The following is a 22,957-nucleotide window of genomic DNA, read 5'->3' as shown; positions in this document are numbered from 1 at the left end:
GGCTGTCAACATGTGACCAGGATATCTGAGAGCAGCAGATACTAGATTCTGAAAGCTCCTTGGAAGTTTGTGCTTAATTAGTCAGCCTTACACTATGATTCAAACAGAGCTTTAAGGAAGCTGCGAAGGAAATAAAGGTATCAATAGCAGAATTTGGGCAGAAGAGAAAGCTGTGTGACATATACTCTTAAATGTGTTACATGTTTGTGAAATTAAAAGTACCTTGCATTACTTTTAAATTACTTAATAATTTTGGATTAAATAGTTGGTCAGTCCAATCTAACCGCTTTAAAATATATTTTACTCGACTTTTGTTCTGCAGAAAAAATAAAGAAAAATATTTCTAAAGTAATTGAAAATAATCATGATCACAGTGTCTTCTACATTAAGTTGTACTGTCATGTTAAAAATTATGGTGTTGGAAGTTTTTATGGTATGTGAAAACACTAAAAATATAGTTAATGTATTTTTTCTGTAAAGAATTAAGTAATGTTAGCTTGACAGGATCATGAGTAACCTTGCTTCTTGAGGCAAAATTCCAGTCCTTGTGTTTATTTAAACAAAAAAGTAAAGGAAAATGCTGTAATTATGAACCATGCAGTGAAAGCTACGAAAGGAAAAGGTGTACATTTGGAAACAAGCAACTGTGAATGCAAGCTATTAAAAGGTAATTTTTGATGAAATATGTAGCATAATACATATATTATCTGTACACTCAAAGTCCTTCTGAATATGCTGATATACAGAAAAATATAAGAAATCAATTTGCTTTTTCCTCATATATTTAATATGGGAGCAAGATCAATTTATACTCAATTTTCATCCAGAGACTAGATATCACATAAGTTTTAATATGATACATTTGTGAATTTCAAATATACTAGTATATTTTATATGCTTTCAAATTATGTGCAACTTCTTTCTCTCCTACAACACAGAAGAAAAAGCCAAAATTTGAATCTTTATCTCTTTGTTCTTGAGCCAAATACACAGGGTTCAACTTCCATTTTCATCTTGGAAGGTAGCATGGCAGGCTATGTTGGAGTTATTAATCATGAAGCTGAACCAGCTCCTTCTTGAATTTCTCTTTCCAAAATAGCCTACCTAGAAGTTACTGGTTAGTTACAATATTATCATTTCAATATCAGGCATCCCAATCCATTAATTTAGGACCCTCTATTTGTTCAGAGCTCATCTCTTTCCCTGTGATCATAGTAGAAGAAAGGTCACTCTGATGGTTGAGGGGTTGACTTAATAGGCTGTGTGCTCCTTGCATAAGGAACTCCAGTGTTTGTTTTTGTTTCATTTTGACAGGTACAGAAAAAGTAATCAACATATATTTGTGAATGTCCAAGTAGACAGTAAGTTATTACGGGTAAGAAATAATGAGTACCTTAACCAAGAGATTAACAGTGATAAAAGGGACTCACTAATGAGATATAAAGGAATTTGAATTGACAGGTTCTGGTAAGCAATTAAATGATTCTTATGTCATGTCTTTCCCCCCCAGAACTGATACACTGTAAAACAAATGTGGATGTGTTTAAATGTGCAATTACTATTTACGTTTGCATATGTACACTTCTTTCAATGGCACATATCTCTCGGCAGAATATGGTTAAGCAGCTCAATTTTCTAAAAGAGAAATTGGGATCCCTGGGTGGCACAGCGGTTTGGCGCCTGCCTTTGGCCCAGGGTGCGATCCTGGAGACCCAGGATCGAATCCCACGTCAGGCTCCCGGTGCATGGAGCCTGCTTCTCCCTCTGCCTATGTCTCTGCTTCTCTCTCCCTCTCTCTCTGTATGACTATCATAAATAAATTAAAAAAATAAAAGAGAAATTATACGGAAAGGTAACCATTCACTTCATAAGCAGCACAAGTAAGAAATAGTTGTGAACTACTGTAATATTAGAAGTTAAACCTGAAAAAATGAGATGACTGATTATATAGAAGGTATTTTTATTGTTTGATCTCACTATTTATTTTAGTCCTTTAAAAAATGAGTGATGGGCTTATTAAGGAGTTTACTTGTGATGAGCACTGGGTGTTATATGTAAGTGGTGAATCACTAAATTCTACTCCTGAAACTAATATTACACTGTATGTTAACTAACTGGAATTTAAATAAAAACTTGAAATAAAAAATAAATTAAGTAAAAAAAATTCCCCAGTATTGTTTTAAAGTAAAATGAATATAGATACTTATACTTTGAAACAAAGTATAAGTAACAAACAAAGCTTATTTATTTTAATTCAATTTATATTTGTTACATTTTAAGTAGGTACTTCCTTTCTGTTAGGCCTCATGTTTCCATGTAGAGTGAAATTCATTCAAGCAATGCTCCTGTCTCTTTTTACCCTTTGTCTCACTCTACCTCAAGAAAGGAAGACTGCCTTAGGAGATCAGTGACTGTGTTAAAGGACCAGGCACAGGTGACTTAGTCCTTTCTGGATTACTCCTTCCAAATCAAGCTACCTGCAAACAGCAAACACTGCAGGACACAAATCTTCAAAACAGCTGTAAGATCTGAGGTCTGGGCCTGAACCTGTCTTGTGGTTCAGTGAATCTAACTGATTCTGGGGTGGGTTATTAGCAAGCCTGTAGACCTAAAGTCACAGCTATTAAACTTGTCCTTTGCATTTATGGTGATATTAAGATCTCCCATCTTCTAGTTCCTGGGTCTAGCTCACAATTAGACCCAAATTTGGGAATAGAAAATGGGAGTATTTTTAAGCCCCCTAAATCTCCAAATTGAGCATTTACTAAGTAAAAAACAATAATGCTATCAGAGATGGCAAGGACAAATAAGATATGATCCCTATCTTCCAGGAATAAAATATAGCAGAAAAAACAAATACAGTACTAGGTAAAATATAATGTTTTAATAGAAGTATATAATATTATGTGGGCCCAGAAAAGAAAGTGAATAATTCTGATTTGCAAAAGGGAAGTATGGGAGTAGGTGGTGTGGGTAATTTAGAAAGGTTTTATAAAAGCTATAGTTATCTGATGTCCATTTTTGAAGAATGGACATTAAAATTTTTAATCAGGGAAGCCCCAGTGGCCCAGTGGTTTAGTGCCGCCTTCAGCCCACGGCATGATCCTGGAGACCCGGGATTGAGTCCCACGTTGGGTTCCCTGCATGGAGCCTGCTTCTCCCTCTGCCTGTGTCTCTGCCTCTCTCTCTCTCTCTGTGTCCCTCATGAATAAATAAATAAAATCTTAAATAAAATAAAATAAAATTTTTAATCATACAACAAAGGAAAAAGTGATATTTTAATTTTAATGGAAAGAAAACAAGACAAAAATGAATAAAAACTATTAATAAAGGTCATGAAAAAACTAATGGGGCAAGAGTGACAAGGGAAAGGCTATAATATAATTCAACACAATCAAGGTAAGAGATCTGTTTGGGAGATTCTCAAAAGAGAATTAATAGGATTTACTGACTCCTTAATGTGAAGGACCAGGAAAAATATTTCCAGATAATGTGTCTGGTTATATGTCAAAGCTATCTAATAAAAGGAAAATTTAGGAAAAGAAAGTCTTTTGCTATAACAGGATACAAACCGACATAATGAATTTAATTTAGACATTCAGATGTACAGAAATGGCAATTGTTTAGAAATTCAGACCTAGCTAATACTCAAGGGAAAGTTCTGGCCTGGTCAATTATAGTGGAGTATTGTCTTCATATGTATTGGGAATCAAATTTTTGATAGAAGTACAATTTCAGGGGCAGAATGAGTGGGACAAAAGAAAACTGAAGATGGAAGTAGGAAAGACACCTATCTTTGTGGGATGGGAAGGAAGTGAAGCCTGTAAGAGGAGATCGTCATAACCAAAGCACAAGAAAGAAAATCTGTAGAGGGTACTGAACAGGGGAGAGGTTCAAGTGACAGGGTGGTTAATACAAAATGTTGTAAGATGCTGCTGAACAAATAGGGAGCCAGTGTAGTTCTTGGAGGAATTTCAGTACTATGATAGAGCCATGGTAAGGAGAAGTTAGACTGCAGAATTTACTAGGAGGTAAAAAATGGAGGCACTAAGTGGAGACTACCCTTTCACAAACCTTCACTAAGGCTATGATTTCTATGAAAGGTCCAAAAAGAAGATAAAGCATCCAAGAAAAGTAACTATTCCCATGGCTCTAAAAATAAATGTATCTGAACATTTAAATAATAATTTGTTTTAAAGCCTGAGAAAGAAAAGGTTAATGGTAGGCCTGCAACCTACCCCTTCCCAAACAGGGCACGAGGGGGAATGAATGATGTGAAACATTCCCTGAATAAAGATGGAGGAAAAGTTAAAAAACATTGACTAGCCTTCCTTGTAAACATTCAGTGATATTTGCTAGTGAAAATATATACATCTTCAGTAGGAAATAGTCTTTCTAGACCTTTCACTGTAAATAAACCCCAAATTTGATTTATGAAGCATGACTAGATTCAGCAATGGGATAATTCATACTTGTGTTTGTTATTTGTGTATTCAACAGAATATATAATGAAGGCACTTAAAAATGGAAATGGCTTCCTTTGCAAACAGTGCTTCTACACGCACTATAAAACCTGGGCCAAACCATCCTAATAAGAGAGAAAAAATGGATCTGGTGGTTTGGGACTCCCTGAAGAAAAGAATACGTCATCTGTGCCTGGTGCTCCTTCATCTTTGAATCATTAGTGAACTATGGTGTTGGATATCAAGTCCGCTTTGACAATTTTGTACTGACACAAAACTTCATTCATTTTACAAGTTAGTGAAGATACTTCAAAAAAGGGCATGGAGGGGTTGGTACAACAGCATACAAACATTCATTAAAATGGTTTAGAATCAGTAAATTATTTAACTTTTATAGTTCATTAGGCCATGGAAACATGTCACTATTTTAAGAATATGTTTAAAAAATTTTCTTTAACATTTTATGTCCTGTGTATAAATTAGGCATTCATATAAGAAGTTCTCTGGTCAATATGAGAAACTAAGTAACTGGGACAAGCCTCTAAACTTCCCTCTCCCTACTCTCTGCAACATTCTGCCCTGGGACTTTATGCATCTTCCAAAGAGAACAAAGTCACCACTGTTGATACTGTGATGCTCTGCTTCAAAGCTGCTGATAGGTATGGGCACAAAACGGCATTTGAGGTCCTTATCCTCCAGACCAATAAGAATCTACAACTTGTGTAATTATCTTGATGAAAACTTAGCTCACTTTATGTTGTTCTTGGCAACGAAGTTAACCACAATAAATTAAAGATCATTGATCATACCAATTCTTGCCTCTTGGTCCTTTTTCATTTGCTAATGGAGAATTTCTATTTAATAATATAGACTGAATATAGGTTTCAATTATATTTTTCTTCTATCAAAAGTAAGTACACTCAGACTTCTCTATGACCGGTACAAAAATTGTAGCCAGATTGTCTACAGGCTATTTTAAGAATATTACTTAAGAGGTTAAATTCACTAATACATAGATTTGTGAACTCTATGCCTCTAGAGTAACAAAGGAACACATGCTAGATAGGTCAGCATAATAAACCTGTGGTATCCAATATAGTAGCTACAACCCATAAGTGGCTATTAAGCATTATGGAAGAAAGAATGTAAAATATCTATAGTTTTTAATTGATTATATGTCAGAATATTTCAGATATATATTGGGCTAAAGTATTAAAATAAATTTCACCTTTTAAATATGGCAACCAGAGAATTAAAAATTATACATGTGGCTTGCACTGTATCTCTAGTAGATAGTACCTAAGTACCTATATAAATGATATTAAAAATGTTAGGGTGTTGTTACATAGTCAGAATATTCTACTGAATTGAGCAATTCTATTCTGTTTTAATACCAACTGGAAACATATAAGAAAATAAAAATAAGTAAAAACTATAAAAAGATTTTTCTTGCTACTCTTGTATTTACTCTTTTCTTGAGGAGGAGGTATATTCTATAACAAAAGAGAAAAATAAAACAATTTCAACTGTGATTTTAGAAGAGCCTATAGCCATTTCAACTAAAATTTCTAGTACAAATATAAAAATATATAACATATAAGTTAGATTCCACTGTTTGCTATTACAAAATATATAAATACAAAAGAATACCAAATAAAAAGTAATTTCCTCAGTAGAATCATATGCAGTCAGTTAAAAATGGATGTGTATACCCATACCTATTATTTAAGTCCAGAAATAAACACCTCATAAATAGATTCTGACTAAAAAGATTGCTAAAGAAAAGTTTAAGGCAGCCTCTGAAGAAGAGGAGAAGTGGGTTGCACATTAGCATCAAAATTCTCTTCAAGATTTATAAATAGGTAGTAAACAAATCTCCAGTGAATGACTTCAAATTGAAAAGAAATAACAAGTACATCCAAGACTATCAATTATAACCAACTTTATACTGGGACAGAAAATTCCATTATAATGGAAAAATTAGCTGCTTAGAATTAGGAAACACTATAATACAAAAACTTTGAATACAATTGAATTAAAATCAGAATTATTTATTAATCCATCAGTTGAAAGTGTTAAGTAAAACTGTGTTTGTATATATAATGTGCTCTTATTTTTGTAAGGCATCAGAAAATCTAAGATAAACATATCATTTTTTTGTTGTCAAAATAATAACTTACTGCAAAACCTGATCTACATCAATGAGAAGGTTGACTAAGCAATGAATATAAATTTACAAGGTAAGTTTCCCACCTAAATAGAATTCTTATTTTTAGTTTGTGGGAAGATTGCTCTTAAACCTATACTTAATAGGAACTAATAGGAAAGTGATCCCCTTCGGATAACTCTCTGGGCCCTATAACATTATCAGCATACTGAAGGCTCCCTGAGTTGTGTGTAAATAAAACGACCGAACAGCAACAGAAGGGAAAAAGCAGCAGCCAGAAGCAGTGACAAATTACACCACACCATTTGCAACAACATTCATGGAAATATGTGTATGTGTAGCCCTGGGCTTACCCACATACACATATCTCTACTTAGATATGTATAATAAGGGAAGGGGGAGATGGAGACAGTCAGCAAAGTGAACATGAATGAATAAAACTGTGAGAATCACATGAAACAAAACAAAGTGATCAAAAAAAAATCACTAGTACAAATGATAGGAAATTAAGATTAAGAAAGTCTTTATTTTATACCTTTCTCGTTCTGGTGAATGCAAACTAGTATCTGGTCTCAAGCAGTTGGTACTAGCACTCCTAGCCCTGTCAAGAGAGGGCTGCAGTTCACTAGTGCCAGTGCATTGCATCCAGTGGTAGAAGAGAACGACAAAGAAAACAAAGAAAGGAAGACCGTGTTAGAGAGTAAAGCATAAAATAATGTCCCCTTTACATAAAATGCAGAATCACTGTGATTCAGTTCATAAGGGTGTGAGAGAGCTGACAGGATGGCAGTGCAAAATTTTGTTTAGAAAATGAAACTAAACAAAGATTATGCTTGAATTGGTTTGCATAATTTTTTAAAAGGGTCTCAGACTGAAAAAAAATGAGACTACAACACACCTACTTATGAAAAAACTGGATACAGAAAGCACTAAAACAAAATGCCTAAAACTTCGTTACCAAGAACAGATGCCACACCAAAACAAAATGAAGGACATTGGAGGAGAAAAAATTTATGACTCAACTATTTTGGTTCACGACACTAGACAAGGGGAAGTGGAAGGCATGACTTCCAAATGTTCTTACCTAACCAATATTTCATCAGTAAATCTCAAGACTCTTGAGTGAAAGCATTCATGATGCAGGGGAAAGTCCTGTCTAGTCACTGACTTGGTTTTGGTATGTGCAGGCAGAACTGAGCTTCACACATTAAAATTATCCAAAAATAAAATAATATAAAATTAATTATCATAATTAAAATCAACAAAACAAATGACACGACAATTAGAATTCTGATATTTAAGTAGACTTCATTTTGAGAAATATTAAGGAATTAGTAAGTTTTATATAGTTAAAGTCATTTTTAGATATCATTAATCTCATGAATCTCTGTGCATAATTACTTTCAAGAGAAAAGGTTAGCGCTTTATTAGAAATTGAATTTGTTATGTTTAGTAGGCAAGGGATTCAGGATTGGTTTATAACTGGGACTCACTGTTATGGCTCTTACCTGTAAATATTCCAGTGAGAACCGTTCTCTAACAAAGGCATCTTAGGCGGTAATGTTTTATAGTGCCTAACAAAATGTCTGGAACATGGCAACACAAACATGCAGGAAACAGAAAAATATATATGAAGCAAATTTTATTGGGACATGAAAAAATGTCGGAGGCCTATTAGGTTTCAAACAAAGACAGGTCTTTTGCTTATTAACAGAATAACCACAGTAATTATTTAAGGGTAGAATAAGAATTATTAAAATATGGAATTATAGACATTTGACTTCATAATTAAGGTAAAGACTCAAAATTATAATTTAATTGCCTTAATTTGAAAAATATCTGCCAACAAAATTCTGAGTTAATCAATATTTAGACTTACTCTTTAATCCCTGACTTAATACTACATCTGCTTCTGTGGAAATAAACAACTCATAGCTAAATGTGCTAACCAAATAATTTATGTAATTTGGGAATTAAAATATGACATTGTAGTAATAAGCAGAGAGCTGACCAGCATGTCAGGGAGAAAGCTCATCATGGGATGGAACTGCAGTAAGGAAAGATTAGACCAAAAGATCAGGTGAGTGCAGTGGAGGAACTCTTTCCCATTTACTGGCATCTGAATCCAAATCCAACCACATGTAAAATTTATCACTGGGAAGCAAATGAGATGGACAATAGATGCAAACCTGAATAGAATTTTGATTTGGCAGAAAATGGTGGAAAAGGCCCAACCTTATTTGAATTATTTTAAATCTCTGAGGGATTCTGGATGGTCTAAACTACACCAAGGGCAAGGTAGATCCAGTTAATCAATTATTTTTTTTAACAATTTAATGTTTCTACAAATTTAACTGCTGATTATGAAAGTCCCTAGTCTATTTCAGCTTATGTTAAAATACAATAAACAGGGAAGGGAATAAACAATTGCTGAGGACAAACTAAACATTCAAACACCCCACTGGCTTACTCATATTTATACTAATGTCAAATCAAAAAAAATCTCTTAAAGCTTCAGTTTAAAAATATATTAGAGCACCATATTTGAAAACCAACTGAAGACAAATTTGACTGAAAATAAGCATCTGCCTGCTTCACAAGCAGTAGTTTTCTTTTCAACTCCTGACCTTAGGCAAATATCTCCAGCAACAGGTTGCTCTATAACTTTTTAAAGCAATCAATTCAAAAGTGGTTTATTCAGGAACACTTTGACAAGGGTTAGCAGAGAATGTGCATCAGAATGGAAGAGAGCATAACATTTATGTATAGTATGAAGGCTCTAAATTCGCACCTTGGCTTTGCAACTTAATGGCAATGAACCTGGCTAATTCAGACCTTTTCCTACGTCTATATAAGAGTGGATATAAATCCACTTAACAGGAGTCTCAGAGAATTAAATGGGATAATAGATATAAAGTATGCAACACATAGTAAAGCAGCTATATAGCATTTTCTGTACAATGTTACTTTCTCAGGTCATATTTTTATGAAAAGGATTTAATGGTTAAATAAATAGATATTAATTGTGTAACAAATTATAATCATTATCAGTTATAAATATAATAATTGGATATTATGTATTAATTATTAAAATAAATAGGCAGAAAATGGATTAAACAGCATGAGATATATTTCTTGAGTGTATGATGACTGTAACATGATGTGCATACTAAATCTTCAGGGAGGGACTATATTTTGCAAGTTTCCAAAATCTGTTTGACTCATACTCTATTACTGGCACAGCACCAACTCCTCAAAATCTAATTTTGGAAAAACTAGTTTAGTGGAAAATGTCAATAGATCTGATTTTGAATCCTTGCTCTGTTACTTATTAAAGTTTCTCAGCACCTTTCCTCATCTGTAAAATGAGGGTAATAACATTCACATCATATAATTACTGCCAGAGAATTGAGATAAAGTACACTAATGACAACACTATACTTGGTGCTCAATGAATTGTATTTTCCTTGTTTGCTCGAAAGTAGTAAATCCTCAAATTTTATTCTTAAAATTCCCAAGTGAATATGAAATGATGTATCTTGAAGATTGTACAAAATGATGAAATTACCAGTATATTATATTTGCATATCTTGATATTTCAACTTTATATGTAGAGAATACAGGAAAGAAAAAATATATTTAGTTCTTCCATTTAGACTATTGGTGTAAATTTATTTCGTTTTACTTTATTTATTTATTTATTTTTGAATTTACAAATACATTGTTCCTATTGACAAACTATTTTTTAGGAAGACACATAATAGTAAGTCTGGGCAGTTAAGCATTATAAAGAACTTGAGATAATTTTTACAATATTTATAATTTTATATTTTTCTCTATTTCACAATCAAAACTAGCATTTCCTCATTTTTTTCCTGAGTCACTACAAGAAGACATGGAAATAGTTATCAATAGGATAATTTTATATATAAAAGAAGTTGAAACAATTCTTATTAGCATGACCATGTTTGCATTACTTAGCAGAAACACGTGTGCCATGAAGACAAAGTAAATTCTGCATTCGTCCTTGCACGCAGATGTTCCACAGTTACAGCCCTTTCCTACTGTCTTTTTATTAGCCAAAATATTTGAAAAAGTTTGTCTTTGTGTTGGTTTGTTTCACAGACTTCTACTTCCTTACCTTCTATTAACTCTAAATTGGCATAAATGTTTACAGGTTGCATTCTATGCATAATCTATGAGATTTACTAGTTAAATTTATTTATTTTGGATATGAAATCCAAGATGTAATGAGATGTAAATCAAGTATCAGGTTCTAAGTTCCAATTTACAGTAGAATATTACATCCCCTTTTCTTCTCAACTTTAAAGAAGCATCATATTGTTATATGCTTATATGAGAAACTTTGTATTATAACCATTCTGAATGGTGAGGGGATGAGGGAGGGAGGGTTTAGAAGTTAAGGTCAAATATTCTCATTCTTTATCATGAAGGAAGCTGATGCTCAGCCAATAAAAAATGACCATTATTAAGATTTTATTAAAAACAAATAATATAAATAATAGTAGGTTCCAAAAGCAAATTAAAAAGGCTAAAACAAACATAATCATGAAAACAATAACACTGCCATGCACAGATCAGACCTCCTGTGACTAGACAGGTATGTGTGTGTGCTGCCAGGGGCCTTGGTGGGGCTGCTCATAGTGAGCATTTTGAATTGTAATTGTGGAAATCGGTTCCTCAGTTTTAGGAATGTGTAAAGAGTTCCACAGAGGCACATCAGTCTCTGGAGTTTGAATATACAAATAGAAAAGCAGTCTGTCTGGATTAGAATTAAAATATATTTGGAACCTTTCCACAGCCTCCAATAAAACAAAACAAATTTTGAATACTTGGGAAACTAATTTTACATATTTGTAATAATACCATTATGTGCAAGAAGAAAGAATAGTAGAATGGAAAGAGAGTCATCACACACAGTTACCATTACCAAATCCCTGTATTTACCTGGTTGTATGTAGGCATTCTGCACTTCGTCCTCGTTTTGCTCTGGGCAGCATAAGAAGCTCACTGCACAGACAGGATGGGTGGTGGATGAAACAGATAAATCATGAGGCATTAAGTGACATGGAATATGTCAATGGTATGCCGATGAAAATGTGAAAAGGGAAGAAACCAGATTGTCTGCACTAGCATATTTGCTCGAGAGGTTAAACAAAAATAAACATGACAGTATTTTAAAAAATTTAAACAATAAAGTACAAACATCATGGTCAAAGTCCTAGCTGTTGCTGATTTGCTATCGTATTTCCAAGTGACTTTACAAAATATTCAAACAAAGCAAATCTAAACTGAACCTTCCCCAAGTAAGACACAGAAATCTATTTCTAATTCCTGATAGTTGGGTATTTTAAAAACCTTTGAAAGGCCTATACATCTGGCCATTCTGATGCTAATGAGAATCCTAAGCATGAGTCCTCTTGGCTCTTACAGTCACTAAAAATGCAATATGTTACTTCTTAGCCAATCATGAATATACTCAATTAGAATTGTTTTATTTTAAAACTGGTACTTTTTCTACACTCAAATGAATTTCACTTTATTAAATGCCCTGGTCAAGAAGCCCTCTTTTTCCATCCTCACCTAAATTCACAGTGGCCCCAATGAAGGTTGACAAAGTGGCCCTCACTCAACTCAGCTCAGGCTGAGCAGTGTGCAATCCTATTCCTCAAAGCAGTTCTTATCTCAGTACCCAGTATGACTCCACTCTTGAAGGTCATGAAACCACTTCCCACAGTAGGATGACAATAAAGGATTAAGAAGCTCTACTGAGTTCTGTGTCCTCGATTATACAGCAAAAAAAAAAAAAAAAAAAAAATCAATCATTAAGCACCACTAACATTTCCCTACTCCTTCCTGAAAGTTTTTCCCACTTTAAAAAATCCAGAAGAGGATATCCAGCAAGGTGGGTATTCTAAAACCTTAAATCAGATCCTGAGCTTGTGATCTGGCATATATAAGTATGTGGTTAGTCTGAGAACAAAGTCTATGGGCATGTAGAACAACAGAGCTGTAATGTAGATTTTTAGTAATTGTGTCCAGGAAGTACTTGCTCATATGAAAAAAAATCCATCTCAATATTTTATACTTTATAGACATTTTATAGAAATACATTTTATGAAAATTAGGTATATAAAAATATTATTATTAAAGTTCTCACAGAAACTCTGCAACATCAATTGTCTTTCAGATGACCTGTATCCAAATTTGTTTAATAACATAAAAAACATAATTTTATAATTACATAATTGTTTAATAGCATAAAAACAATTTTATAATCACATCAATAACATCCCAAAGACTGCAACCCACAAAATATAAAATATTTGAAAATTGCTTCTGTAGGCTTCCTTCTATAATTTAGAAACAATAAGCTATGCATTTTAAACTGGCTAAACATAAATTTCTATTTATTAAAAAATGCACACATTATGACAATATAATGTTAGCCAAATATTTCCTAGAGTCGCATTTCTATTAGAATATCCTCACAGCTGTTCCTTGAGAGTTCACTTTCGAGCAATTAAGTACTTTTACTTTCTGATGTACTCTGCCAAGATATCTATCATATACTAAAAAGGAGCAAATAAAAAGTTAAAATGTTGAGATCATAATTTGAACAAATACCTGTCTTGTTCTGATAAATACTGACTATCCACATCTCTGGATCTGTGATCAACTGGACTTCGGGAGGCATCATGGTGTCTAGTTGGAGAACGTGACCTTCTTGTTGGATGAATTTCATCTAAACTCCTAAAATGATTACAAAAATACATATGGATCAAAGTGTATAATCTTCCCAAATCTGGCAAACTAATGGGGAAGATCTGTCAGTAACTGGCAAAATACAGGCATGGCTTGAAAAGTTCTGGCATCATAACCAAATACATATTTTATCAATGAGCTAAAGGTATTAATTCCCTATGAGTGATTTCCCTGTTCTGCATTTCTCCAATCTTCTTTTGCATCTTTGTCAAAAAAGGACCACAATTTTCATCTGCATAAGTAATTATAATTTCAGAAGTATATTTCAGGATTAGAGCACTACATTACTTATGTTTTATATACTTTTTTTGAGCACTTAAAGTGCTTCAAAGAGACAATTCTAAATTCTAAATTTCTTAAAAATACATTCTGCCTCTTAACCTTTTCCTCTTTGCCATTTCTCTCCACAAGTTATTCATTATTATACAGTTTTTCCTAACAGGAGAGAAAATTGGCCAGCGGAATACAAGATAGTCATTCAAAAACTATGCTTGAGACATAAACTTTTTCAAATCCCTGGAAAAAATTTCTTGAGATTCAAGAACAGAATGTGATATAGGTTGAGTAATGCATAAAAAGACATTTTGCTCCAAATGATTCTGAAAAAGGAACTTGACTGCCCAAACCATTATTTCATGTAACAGTCTTGTGGCAGCTTACATTGTATTAAAATTAAAAATTACTGACAGAGACTTTAAGCCCATTTCAAAGCCTACCTCTGTAATGGCACATTTGGTAAACGTGAACGCGGCCTTCCCTGATCATCGCCGCGGTGAGGAGATACTGAACGTGAGCGGTGATGAGTTGTTCTTTGCTGTTCTGGCACAGTTAATGTTGTAGATTTACTTTCTCTAGCACTAGACCTATAACCTACTGGCAAGAGTACACACAAAATATCAGTCAGTACTCTTCTATAATGCAAACATTAATGTGGAAATATCAGATTATATCTAGAGTAGATTATATCTACTACAATAAATGCCATGCAATCAGTATTATTAGCTTTTCTCCTCAAAACTATTAAGTATACGTACACAGAGTGTAACATATACATGCATAAAAACAAGCTACAGATTTGTTCAAAGGTACCCATAGAAATACTGAATATGAGTATGACAACTGATGCCTCAGATGTTATGATGAGCTGGGATACTATTTTAATTTTAAAAATGAATGAGTTAGTGATTTTTTTCATTGACAGTGTTCTCTCATTAATAGATAAATCAATGCTTAGAAATGTGGGTCTCTTTAAATGTTATTTGAACTTTTCTTCCAAAGGATCAACTATTTTAATTGGATTTCAGATGGCTTTGCAATTAAGAAAATGAAAATGTTATCATATCAATTTTAGTTAACAAAGAAGAGTACTAAATCTTCACTATTACAAATATTCACTGAATTTTGCAAACTGTATATAATACCAAAATTTTCAAATGAAAATAGTGTAGGGATGGAGATGATTATGGCAATAATGCAGAGAAAATTAAACCTCCTATAGAAACAATCATCAGATCTACCTCAGACATCTGAAACTATTCCTCAAATGTGCTGATAACATAACTTAGTTAATATAGTTAATAAAATTGCAATTAAAAGTACATTGTAAAATTAATTCTCCCTTGAAACAAAAAGGTTTATATCATCTCTTAGTTAAGATAAAACAGTAATCCAACCTCAAATCCAAGTAACAGTTTAATTAACTTTCTTTTTTCCCTGATGGTCATTGTTTGCCATTGAAAGGAAAATAAAAAATTCTGTGGTTCAGGGAAAATAATATATTTACAACTACATACATGTACATGAAACATTAAATTTAACTGAGCATCCTGAACTGTTCTTCATTTATTTACTTGATAATTTCTACATTATTTTAAAATATGCCAATGAAACATCATCATTAGGGAGACTAAATTTCTTCAACAATTTATTTGTTGTGACTGTATGATCTTTTAACTAAGCTTAATGAATAAGAAAGGCCTTTAAACATTTCATTAAGTGCAATTTAACAATACTGAGATCAACGATGCCCAACATTGTCATTCTAAAAACTTCAGTATAATGACCAAATAATATAACAATAAATGTTATAATTTATAATTTCATATATTTCATTTTGTGACAAAAATCATAGTAATTAAAGTTTTGAGTTTCACATAGGAAAGTTTCTCTGTCATTGTTAAGTTTAGAAAGAAACCACGTAAATTTACGCATAGTGAATTTATGTCACAGCTCATTATAAAAAATGGTGATTATTTTTAAAGATAATCCAAGGTCTGAATTACTTAAACATTTCAAATTACCATTTGTTATTACTTGATAACATTTTGTATCAGTTATACAAGAATTATGGAAGGTCAAGATTGAATTGGAGCACCATTTCAAAATTTCAAAGAATATTTAAGATATATAAATAACACTTTCATATTTGAAATATATGTATATAATAAACAATACAAATCACATTATAATTTGATATAATTAATTATTATGAAATAACTTAGAGAACTTTGACATCTTACTGTTAGAAGGGTATAAATGATTTTTTTCATGGGTTCTTTGTATTTACATAGAAAGTAATATCCTTTTTTATCCTATCCTAATTTGTATTCATAGTTGTTTTGATGCTTTTCAAAATAATTTGGTTTTCTTTGTATTATGTTTAATTTGTTGCTGATAACACATATTCTATCTTCAGAAAAAGGTGGGAGGAAACTGCTACTTTATGCTCATTTCAATGTTTTAGTTAACTCAAAGAGGGTTTATTTGTATTTTCACTTTCTGAATTTGTAGTAATGCTCAGAAAAATTGAGGCTACCACATGTCTTGCCCCATATAAGAGCATTCTCCATATGCTTATTTTTATTCTTCTTAAGTGGCTAAAATTATTTATTTTAAATAACAACAAAGCTATGATAAAGTTAATAAAATGTAGCTTTGAAAGTCTCAGCTACTTTCAAAACATTCCCTAAGGGGAGAAAGGTAAGCACATCAAACATGAGAACTCTGTGGTCCTAGAAAAGCAAAAGTCTTAGAAAGTTTAATAAAGATTCAGCTGTGGTAAGACATCTAAATAAAGCTTTTGAACATCTTCAGAAAACAAAAAAAACAGAAATTTCAGAGTATACTAATCAAATGTAGAACTAGTATCTACATCTAAATAAATCTTTCTTCATACTGAATATTGGGAAACATAGTAACAAATTCATAATTGATCTCTAAAAGCATGTGCAAATTTATCTACCTGCTTGTTTATTAATTTATCCCTTCATTTTATTTTTGCTGCTTGCCCTTATTTTACCAATGACTCATCTTTCCTCTTTTTTTTTTTAACGTATTGTATATTACTGTGTAACTTGCTATATTTTATTGTTCACACCAATGTATCTTTAGAATTTAGCATATATCCATTTTGGATCAATTAAGAGTATACCTAAATATATAAATTAATTGCATTATCTCCCTTTTTTATGAAGAGACCTCTAGAATATAAAATATTATTGATTATTTATTTGTCATATTCTATTAAAAGTCCTGCCTCATTATCTTTTAAATGCTGAATAAAAATAAGTATTATTTGAAATGACAACTTAGACATTGCTTCTATATTATAAAAGAGATTATATATGTTTATAAAAATCATGATTTGGTAAATTTCAGTGCAGAATATAAATATTTTTAAAACTCAGTGTTTTTTAGTGAGTTTTTAGTTTTCATTCCTACTATAGTGGGTTCGTAACTCCCATTTTGGCTGCTATCTGTGATCTCTCAGGGAAAGGAGAAGAAACCATTTTAGTAATTTAGTAATTATTCAAGTGGCCATTTATTCTTTCATCTGTTTGTTATCCTGCCTCATAATATAAAAATATGAAATTTCAGGTGAATGAAACATGAGAACTATACACAGAAGTAAATTCTGTTTAGATGAGTTGGTAATGACCATTTTAAGGCTGATTAATAGCCAAGATTCTTGTTAAAAAGGCTTGATTACTCTTCTACCAGGAATCATCTGAATAGGAATTTAAATAGGAATCAATGGATTTAATATACACTTTTCCACTATCAATTTTGTAAAAAATGAATATTCTATTGACTGTCGTGTTCAAGTTTCTGAGGAGAATGTGTCTATCATGATACTTTTAAAAATAAAACAGAAAATATGAAATTTTATGCACTAATATTCAAAACTCTTGTAGTCTGATGTCAGAGAGTATTATCTAAGAATATAGATGGGCACAACATCAGGTTTATTGCTCTTAAGAATATTTGCTAATTTCATACAGTGATTAAATACTATATTTTCTCTGAATTATAAGAAGCAAATGAATTCTAATTTTAGAGAACTCTCCACAGTTTCTCCTAGTTTTAAAGAAGTTTTATGTATCTCTTCAAACTGTGAATTAAGTCACTAGTGTGGAATCTATCCATTGACTTTACCAAAATCACTGCCTTCAAGTTAAGTGCATCTCCATCTGAGAAATTACGCGAATTAAGGGGTCATATGTCATTACTGTCCTAAAGAAATGCCTTTAATAATTCATAATTATGCATTCCAAGATACTCTCTTTACTTGTTATTTGACATTTCCTTACTTTTTATTAGTAAGTCAAGAAAATAGCACAGGATTAGCATCAAGAAAATAAGCCTTTACAACTTAGTTTTACTCACTTTCTGACAAGAGTCAGGTGAAAAACATAGATTTGAATCATATAATGCCACAAAAATTTTACTAACTTGTACAGTGACAAAAAGATGTTGACTTAAATGAATATTGAATCTTTCTAAAGCATTTCCTTATTTTAATACATACATACACATTCTAGGTATAATAAGTGATAAACACATCACAAAAGCATTAAAATTTAAGCCATGCCACATGCAATTTTAAACCCTGCCATGCATCTTTCTCAGTATATTCCATGGAAGGCTACATTATTTTGAGAAATGGAGGAAGGAAAAATCATAGGCATACAATATAAAACATAGGAGAATGGAATTTTTGAGAAAATTAACGTATTCTTTCAAAACGAAATTTGTATTTTTACTTATGCTCAGAGCATTATGAAATAATGATTTCAACCTAGCTAGCCATCTTAGCTTCTAAGATAGAACCTAAGTAAATTAAGTAAGTGGGACAGTTAATGTATAGTTACTAGCCCATTTCAAACTTTCTTAATAATTTGGAACAAAAGTCACCATGGAATAATATAATACTGATTTCTCTGTCCTATAAATCTCCAGTTCAGTATCCCAAATAAGTCTGGAAATTGACAGTGAAAACAAGCATAAGAAGCACAGTGAAGCAGAGCCATGCTCTTCACCCACGCACCTGGAGGAACTACTCCAATACCATCATCAACCTCATAATCTGAGATGTCACTATCACTGATTCGCTGAGATCCTGCACAACAGTAAGGCAAACAGATACCTCTGTGTTTTGTTGGTTTATGAAATGTAAAGGACATGGTCAAAATTTTTTTTTAAAAAAGCTAATTACGTTACTACTAAATACTTTTGAACAAGAATACACAAAGTTAATGCTGAGACGATTTTTTAAAACCTGTTTTTTCTCCAAAGATAACATTTTCTCAGTATCTCCTTTTAGTCACTTAAGACATAGAATGAAGGAGATTTTATATAATAAGATTTTGACTTTTCAAATTATTCTTTTATTCATGTATTATGCTAAAAGTCTGTAGCAAAGTATATACAGTATTTTCTACCCAATTAGGTGCCCTCCTCCACCAAGAGGAAGGGTGGGAGTATGGGGCTGAGTGGGAAGGCTGAAAGACTTTCTTGGCTAGAGCTCTATTGAGCTCATATGTTAAAAAGGACATCATGGTCTTTATAAAATATTTATGCTTATCCTTCAAAATTAGTCATTATACTGCATTAAACATTAACTTTGAGAACATGATTCTCTGATCAGAGAGGCACTAACATGAAATATTCAATTATAAGAGAAAACAAGTTGGTTCTAGATTACCAAAATGAAGCTTCTAAGTTTCAGTTGATTATTTAGTCATAACTCAAAATTTAATGGACATAGGCAGAAAAAGATACTGTTTTACTCAATCACCAGATAAGTAACAACAAACATACTTTACAATGGGTTTTTAAAAAGTCTCTTATTAATAATAATACTAAAAATACTGAGGAATTATAAAGTTATCAAGAATCTTATATATATAGCAACCCATCAATTAATCAACCAATCAATTCAATCAGTACTGAGCAAAGAATGATAATTCAGAGTTTTTTAACTGGAGCCTCTGGAATCACATACCTTTCATTAGAGAAATGTAGAAAATAGTTTTGCCAAGTCACTTTATATAGACAAATCATTTTCCAATATTTTGATCTCTAATAAACATTTAAAAAATATCTTGAATGTCAATCTCTAATTTGATCAATACAACATAACTAATTCTGGTAACTAAAAATAACTTCAACCTACTTTGTAGTTTTTTGCTAGAGCTTTCTCCATGAATGTGTCGCCTTGGCATGAATGGTGATGGCTGAGGCAGAGGTAGTGAGGATTCATCATGTGTCTGAAGTTTATACCAATGTGGCTCATCATCTAAAAGTGCTGTCTCCAATTCTATGAGGATCTGAAAGGGCAGTTCTTAAATTAAATCAAGGGTCTTGCCCAAAACAGAATATAAAATCAATAACAATTAATACATATCACAGAAACTTCAATAAGCATTTGGCTTGAATCTTTACAATATACGTCACCTCTCCAAGAAATTCACTCTCTTCTTCTTGTACTCTTGGTTGATCCCACACAGTTATTTCTAACATCCGTTCTCTAAAATCTCTACGATGTACATGTGAATAGACAAATGTTTGATTCCATTTTGGTTCTAGGACTTTCTTTACTGTTTTGGTCCTTCTTTTGCTTTTATCACTGAAAAATAAGTATATTTTGTAAATGAAAAAGCAAAATGAAGAATCTGCTGCCATCTACTGTAGTGACATGTAATACTGCTACTGGGATTTTTTATTCTTTTTAACTCAAAATTTTTAATAAAAAAGCCTAAAAAGACTGTAGGGTTTAACACTACTCTAATTTTAACTACAATGATAGCAATAGTTATAACAGGCATATACAGAAAGGTATATTCTAAATGATGTATAGTTATTCAAGTCTAAGTGATGTATAAACAAGGTAATGAAAAAATTTTAAATTGGTATATATTTTTTTTTAAAATACAAAGCTTGAGGGTTTTTTTTTTTTTTTTAGGGAGAACATAGTTATTCTCTCATAGAGAATATTTTATTATATTTTAAAACTATATTACAGGTGTATGCATATGTTCAAACTCATCAAAATGTACACATTAATTACATGCAATTTCTGGTATATCAGTTTTACCTTAATAAGGCTTTATTTTTTATTTTTTTAAGATTTTATTTATTTATTCATGAGAGCCAGGGAGAGAGAGAGAGAGAGAGAGAGAGAGAGGCAGAGACACAGACACAGGTAGAGGGAGGAGCAGGCTCCAATGCAGGGAGCCCGACATGGGACTAGATCCTGGGTCTTCGGATCTGGCCCTGGGCTAAAGGCAGCGTTAAACTGCTGAGCCACCCCAGCGGCCCCTTAATAAGGCTTTAAAAAAACAAAACTATATCCCAGGAGATGATATCGTACCTTTTCTATTAGTAATAATTTTTGCATATTTTTTCTAAAATTATTCACTACCTTCTATCTGGAAGAAAATACATTTTCACGTAGGGATTCCTGGGACGCCCATCTACTCTAGTAGGTAAATCTGTTGCTTGCAGAACATTTACAATCAGCTGGTGTCCCACTTTATCATACCACAGCTTCACCTAAGATCAATGAAGAAAGGAATTATTTGTAAAAGTCATGAGGTATTATAATCCTGCAAAAAAACATACTAAACCTATTTTTGAAGAACTTTTAAATAACAATTATATTATTTCTGAAAAGAATACCAACTTGAAAGCATAACCATTTATAACTTGACAAAATTTTCTATTTATGTGTTTGACTTAATGATGGGCAAGCCTATAGTGTTATAGCATGTTATGAAAATAAAACTGATAAAAATTTTATTAAAAGGTAAGGGAAGAATATTAAAATAATTATCCTTATCTTTAAGTGCTAAGTGCCACAAAAACAGACACATAGATCAGTGGAACAGAATAGAGAATCCAGAAGTGGACCCTGAACTTTATGGGCAACTAATATTCGATAAAGGAGGAAAGACTATCCATTGGAAGAAAGACAGTCTCTTCAATAAATGGTGCTGGGAAAATTGGACATCCACATGCAGAAGAATGAAACTAGACCACTCTCTTGCACCATACACAAAGATAAACTCAAAATGGATGAAAGATCTAAATGTGAGACAAGATTCCATCAAAATCCTAGAGAAGAACACAGGCAACACCCTTTTTGAACTCGGCCATAGTAACTTCTTGCAAGATACATCCACGAAGGCAAAAGAAACAAAAGCAAAAATGAACTATTGGGACTTCATCAAGATAAGAAGCTTTTGCACAGCAAAGGATACAGTCAACAAAACTCAAAGACAACCTACAGAATGGGAGAAGATATTTGCAAATGACATATCAGATAAAGGGCTAGTTTCCAAGATCTATAAAGAACTTATTAAACTCAACACCAAAGAAACAAACAATCCAATCATGAAATGGGCAAAAGACATGAACAGAAATCTCACAGAGGAAGACATAGACATGGCCAACATGCATATGAGAAAATGTTCTGCATCACCTGCCATCAGGGAAATACAAATCAAAACCACAATGAGATACCACCTCACACCAGTGAGAATGGGGAAAATTAACAAGGCAGGAAACCACAAATGTTGGAGAGGATGCGGAGAAAAGGGAACCCTCTTACACTGTTGGTGGGAATGTGAACTGGTGCAGCCACTCTGGAAAACTGTGTGGAGGTTCCTCAAAGAGTTAAAAATAGACCTGCCCTACGACCCAGCAATTGCACTGTTGGGGATTTACCCCAAAGATACAAATGCAATGAAACGCCGGGACACCTGCACCCCGATGTTTATAGCAGCAATGGCCACGATAGCCAAACTGTGGAAGGAGCCTCGGTGTCCAACGAAAGATGAATGGATAAAGAAGCTGTGGTTTATGTATACAATGGAATATTACTCAGCTATTAGAAATGACAAATACCCACCATTTGCTTCAACGTGGATGGAACTGGAGGGTATTATGCTGAGTGAAGTAAGTCAGTCGGAGAAGGACAAACATTATATGTTCTCATTCATTTGGGGAATATAAATAATAGTGAAAGGGAATATAAGGGAAGGGAGAAGAAATGTGTGGGAAATATCAGAAAGGGAGACAGAACGTAAAGACTGCTAACTCTGGGAAACGAACTAGGGGTGGTAGAAGGGGAGGAGGGCGGGGGGTGGGAGTGAATGGGTGACGGGCACTGGGTGTTATTCTGTATGTTAGTAAATTGACCACCAATGAAAAATAAATTAAAAAAAAATAAGTGCTAAGTGCCAGTGTTTGGTGTTTATAA

General features: G+C 32.7%; 1 protein-coding gene and 1 long non-coding RNA gene across 53 annotated transcripts in view; one reads left to right on the top strand and one right to left on the bottom strand.

Moving 5' to 3' along the window:
* Positions 1-5,266, top strand: part of LOC112658739 (uncharacterized) — a 178,237-nt gene extending 172,971 nt beyond the window's left edge. For 2 of the 3 annotated variants that reach the window (XR_003135929.3, XR_003135930.3), the window contains exon 4: positions 4,501-5,266. This is a non-coding gene — a long non-coding RNA (uncharacterized LOC112658739). Of the gene's footprint in view, positions 1-1,314; positions 1,376-4,500 lie in introns of all 3 variants that reach the window. The other variant, XR_007401211.1, reaches the window with a different exon arrangement.
* RIMS1 (regulating synaptic membrane exocytosis 1) overlaps positions 1-22,957 on the bottom strand; it is a 477,898-nt gene that overhangs the window by 127,946 nt on the left and 326,995 nt on the right. For 20 of the 50 annotated variants that reach the window (XM_035697447.2, XM_035697450.2, XM_025444990.3 and 17 more), the window contains 9 exons: positions 21,119-21,249; positions 20,152-20,323; positions 19,871-20,024; positions 18,743-18,814; positions 14,133-14,289; positions 13,279-13,404; positions 11,599-11,661; positions 8,139-8,216; positions 7,166-7,255 (listed from right to left, as the gene is read on the bottom strand). In XM_035697447.2, coding sequence (XP_035553340.2) covers positions 7,166-7,255; positions 8,139-8,216; positions 11,599-11,661; positions 13,279-13,404; positions 14,133-14,289; positions 18,743-18,814; positions 19,871-20,024; positions 20,152-20,323; positions 21,119-21,249 — 1,043 coding nt within the window. The remainder of the gene's footprint in view (positions 1-7,165; positions 7,256-8,138; positions 8,217-11,598; positions 11,662-13,278; positions 13,405-14,132; positions 14,290-18,742; positions 18,815-19,870; positions 20,025-20,151; positions 20,324-21,118; positions 21,250-22,957) is intronic. The other 30 variants (XM_025444991.3, XM_025444993.3, XM_049092227.1 and 27 more) reach the window with 7 other exon arrangements.

Source organism: Canis lupus, chromosome 12, assembly GCF_003254725.2.
Source record: "Canis lupus dingo isolate Sandy chromosome 12, ASM325472v2, whole genome shotgun sequence".
In the NCBI taxonomy this organism is placed as follows: Eukaryota; Metazoa; Chordata; class Mammalia; order Carnivora; family Canidae; genus Canis; species Canis lupus.
This window is presented reverse-complemented; position numbering and strand designations above follow the sequence as displayed.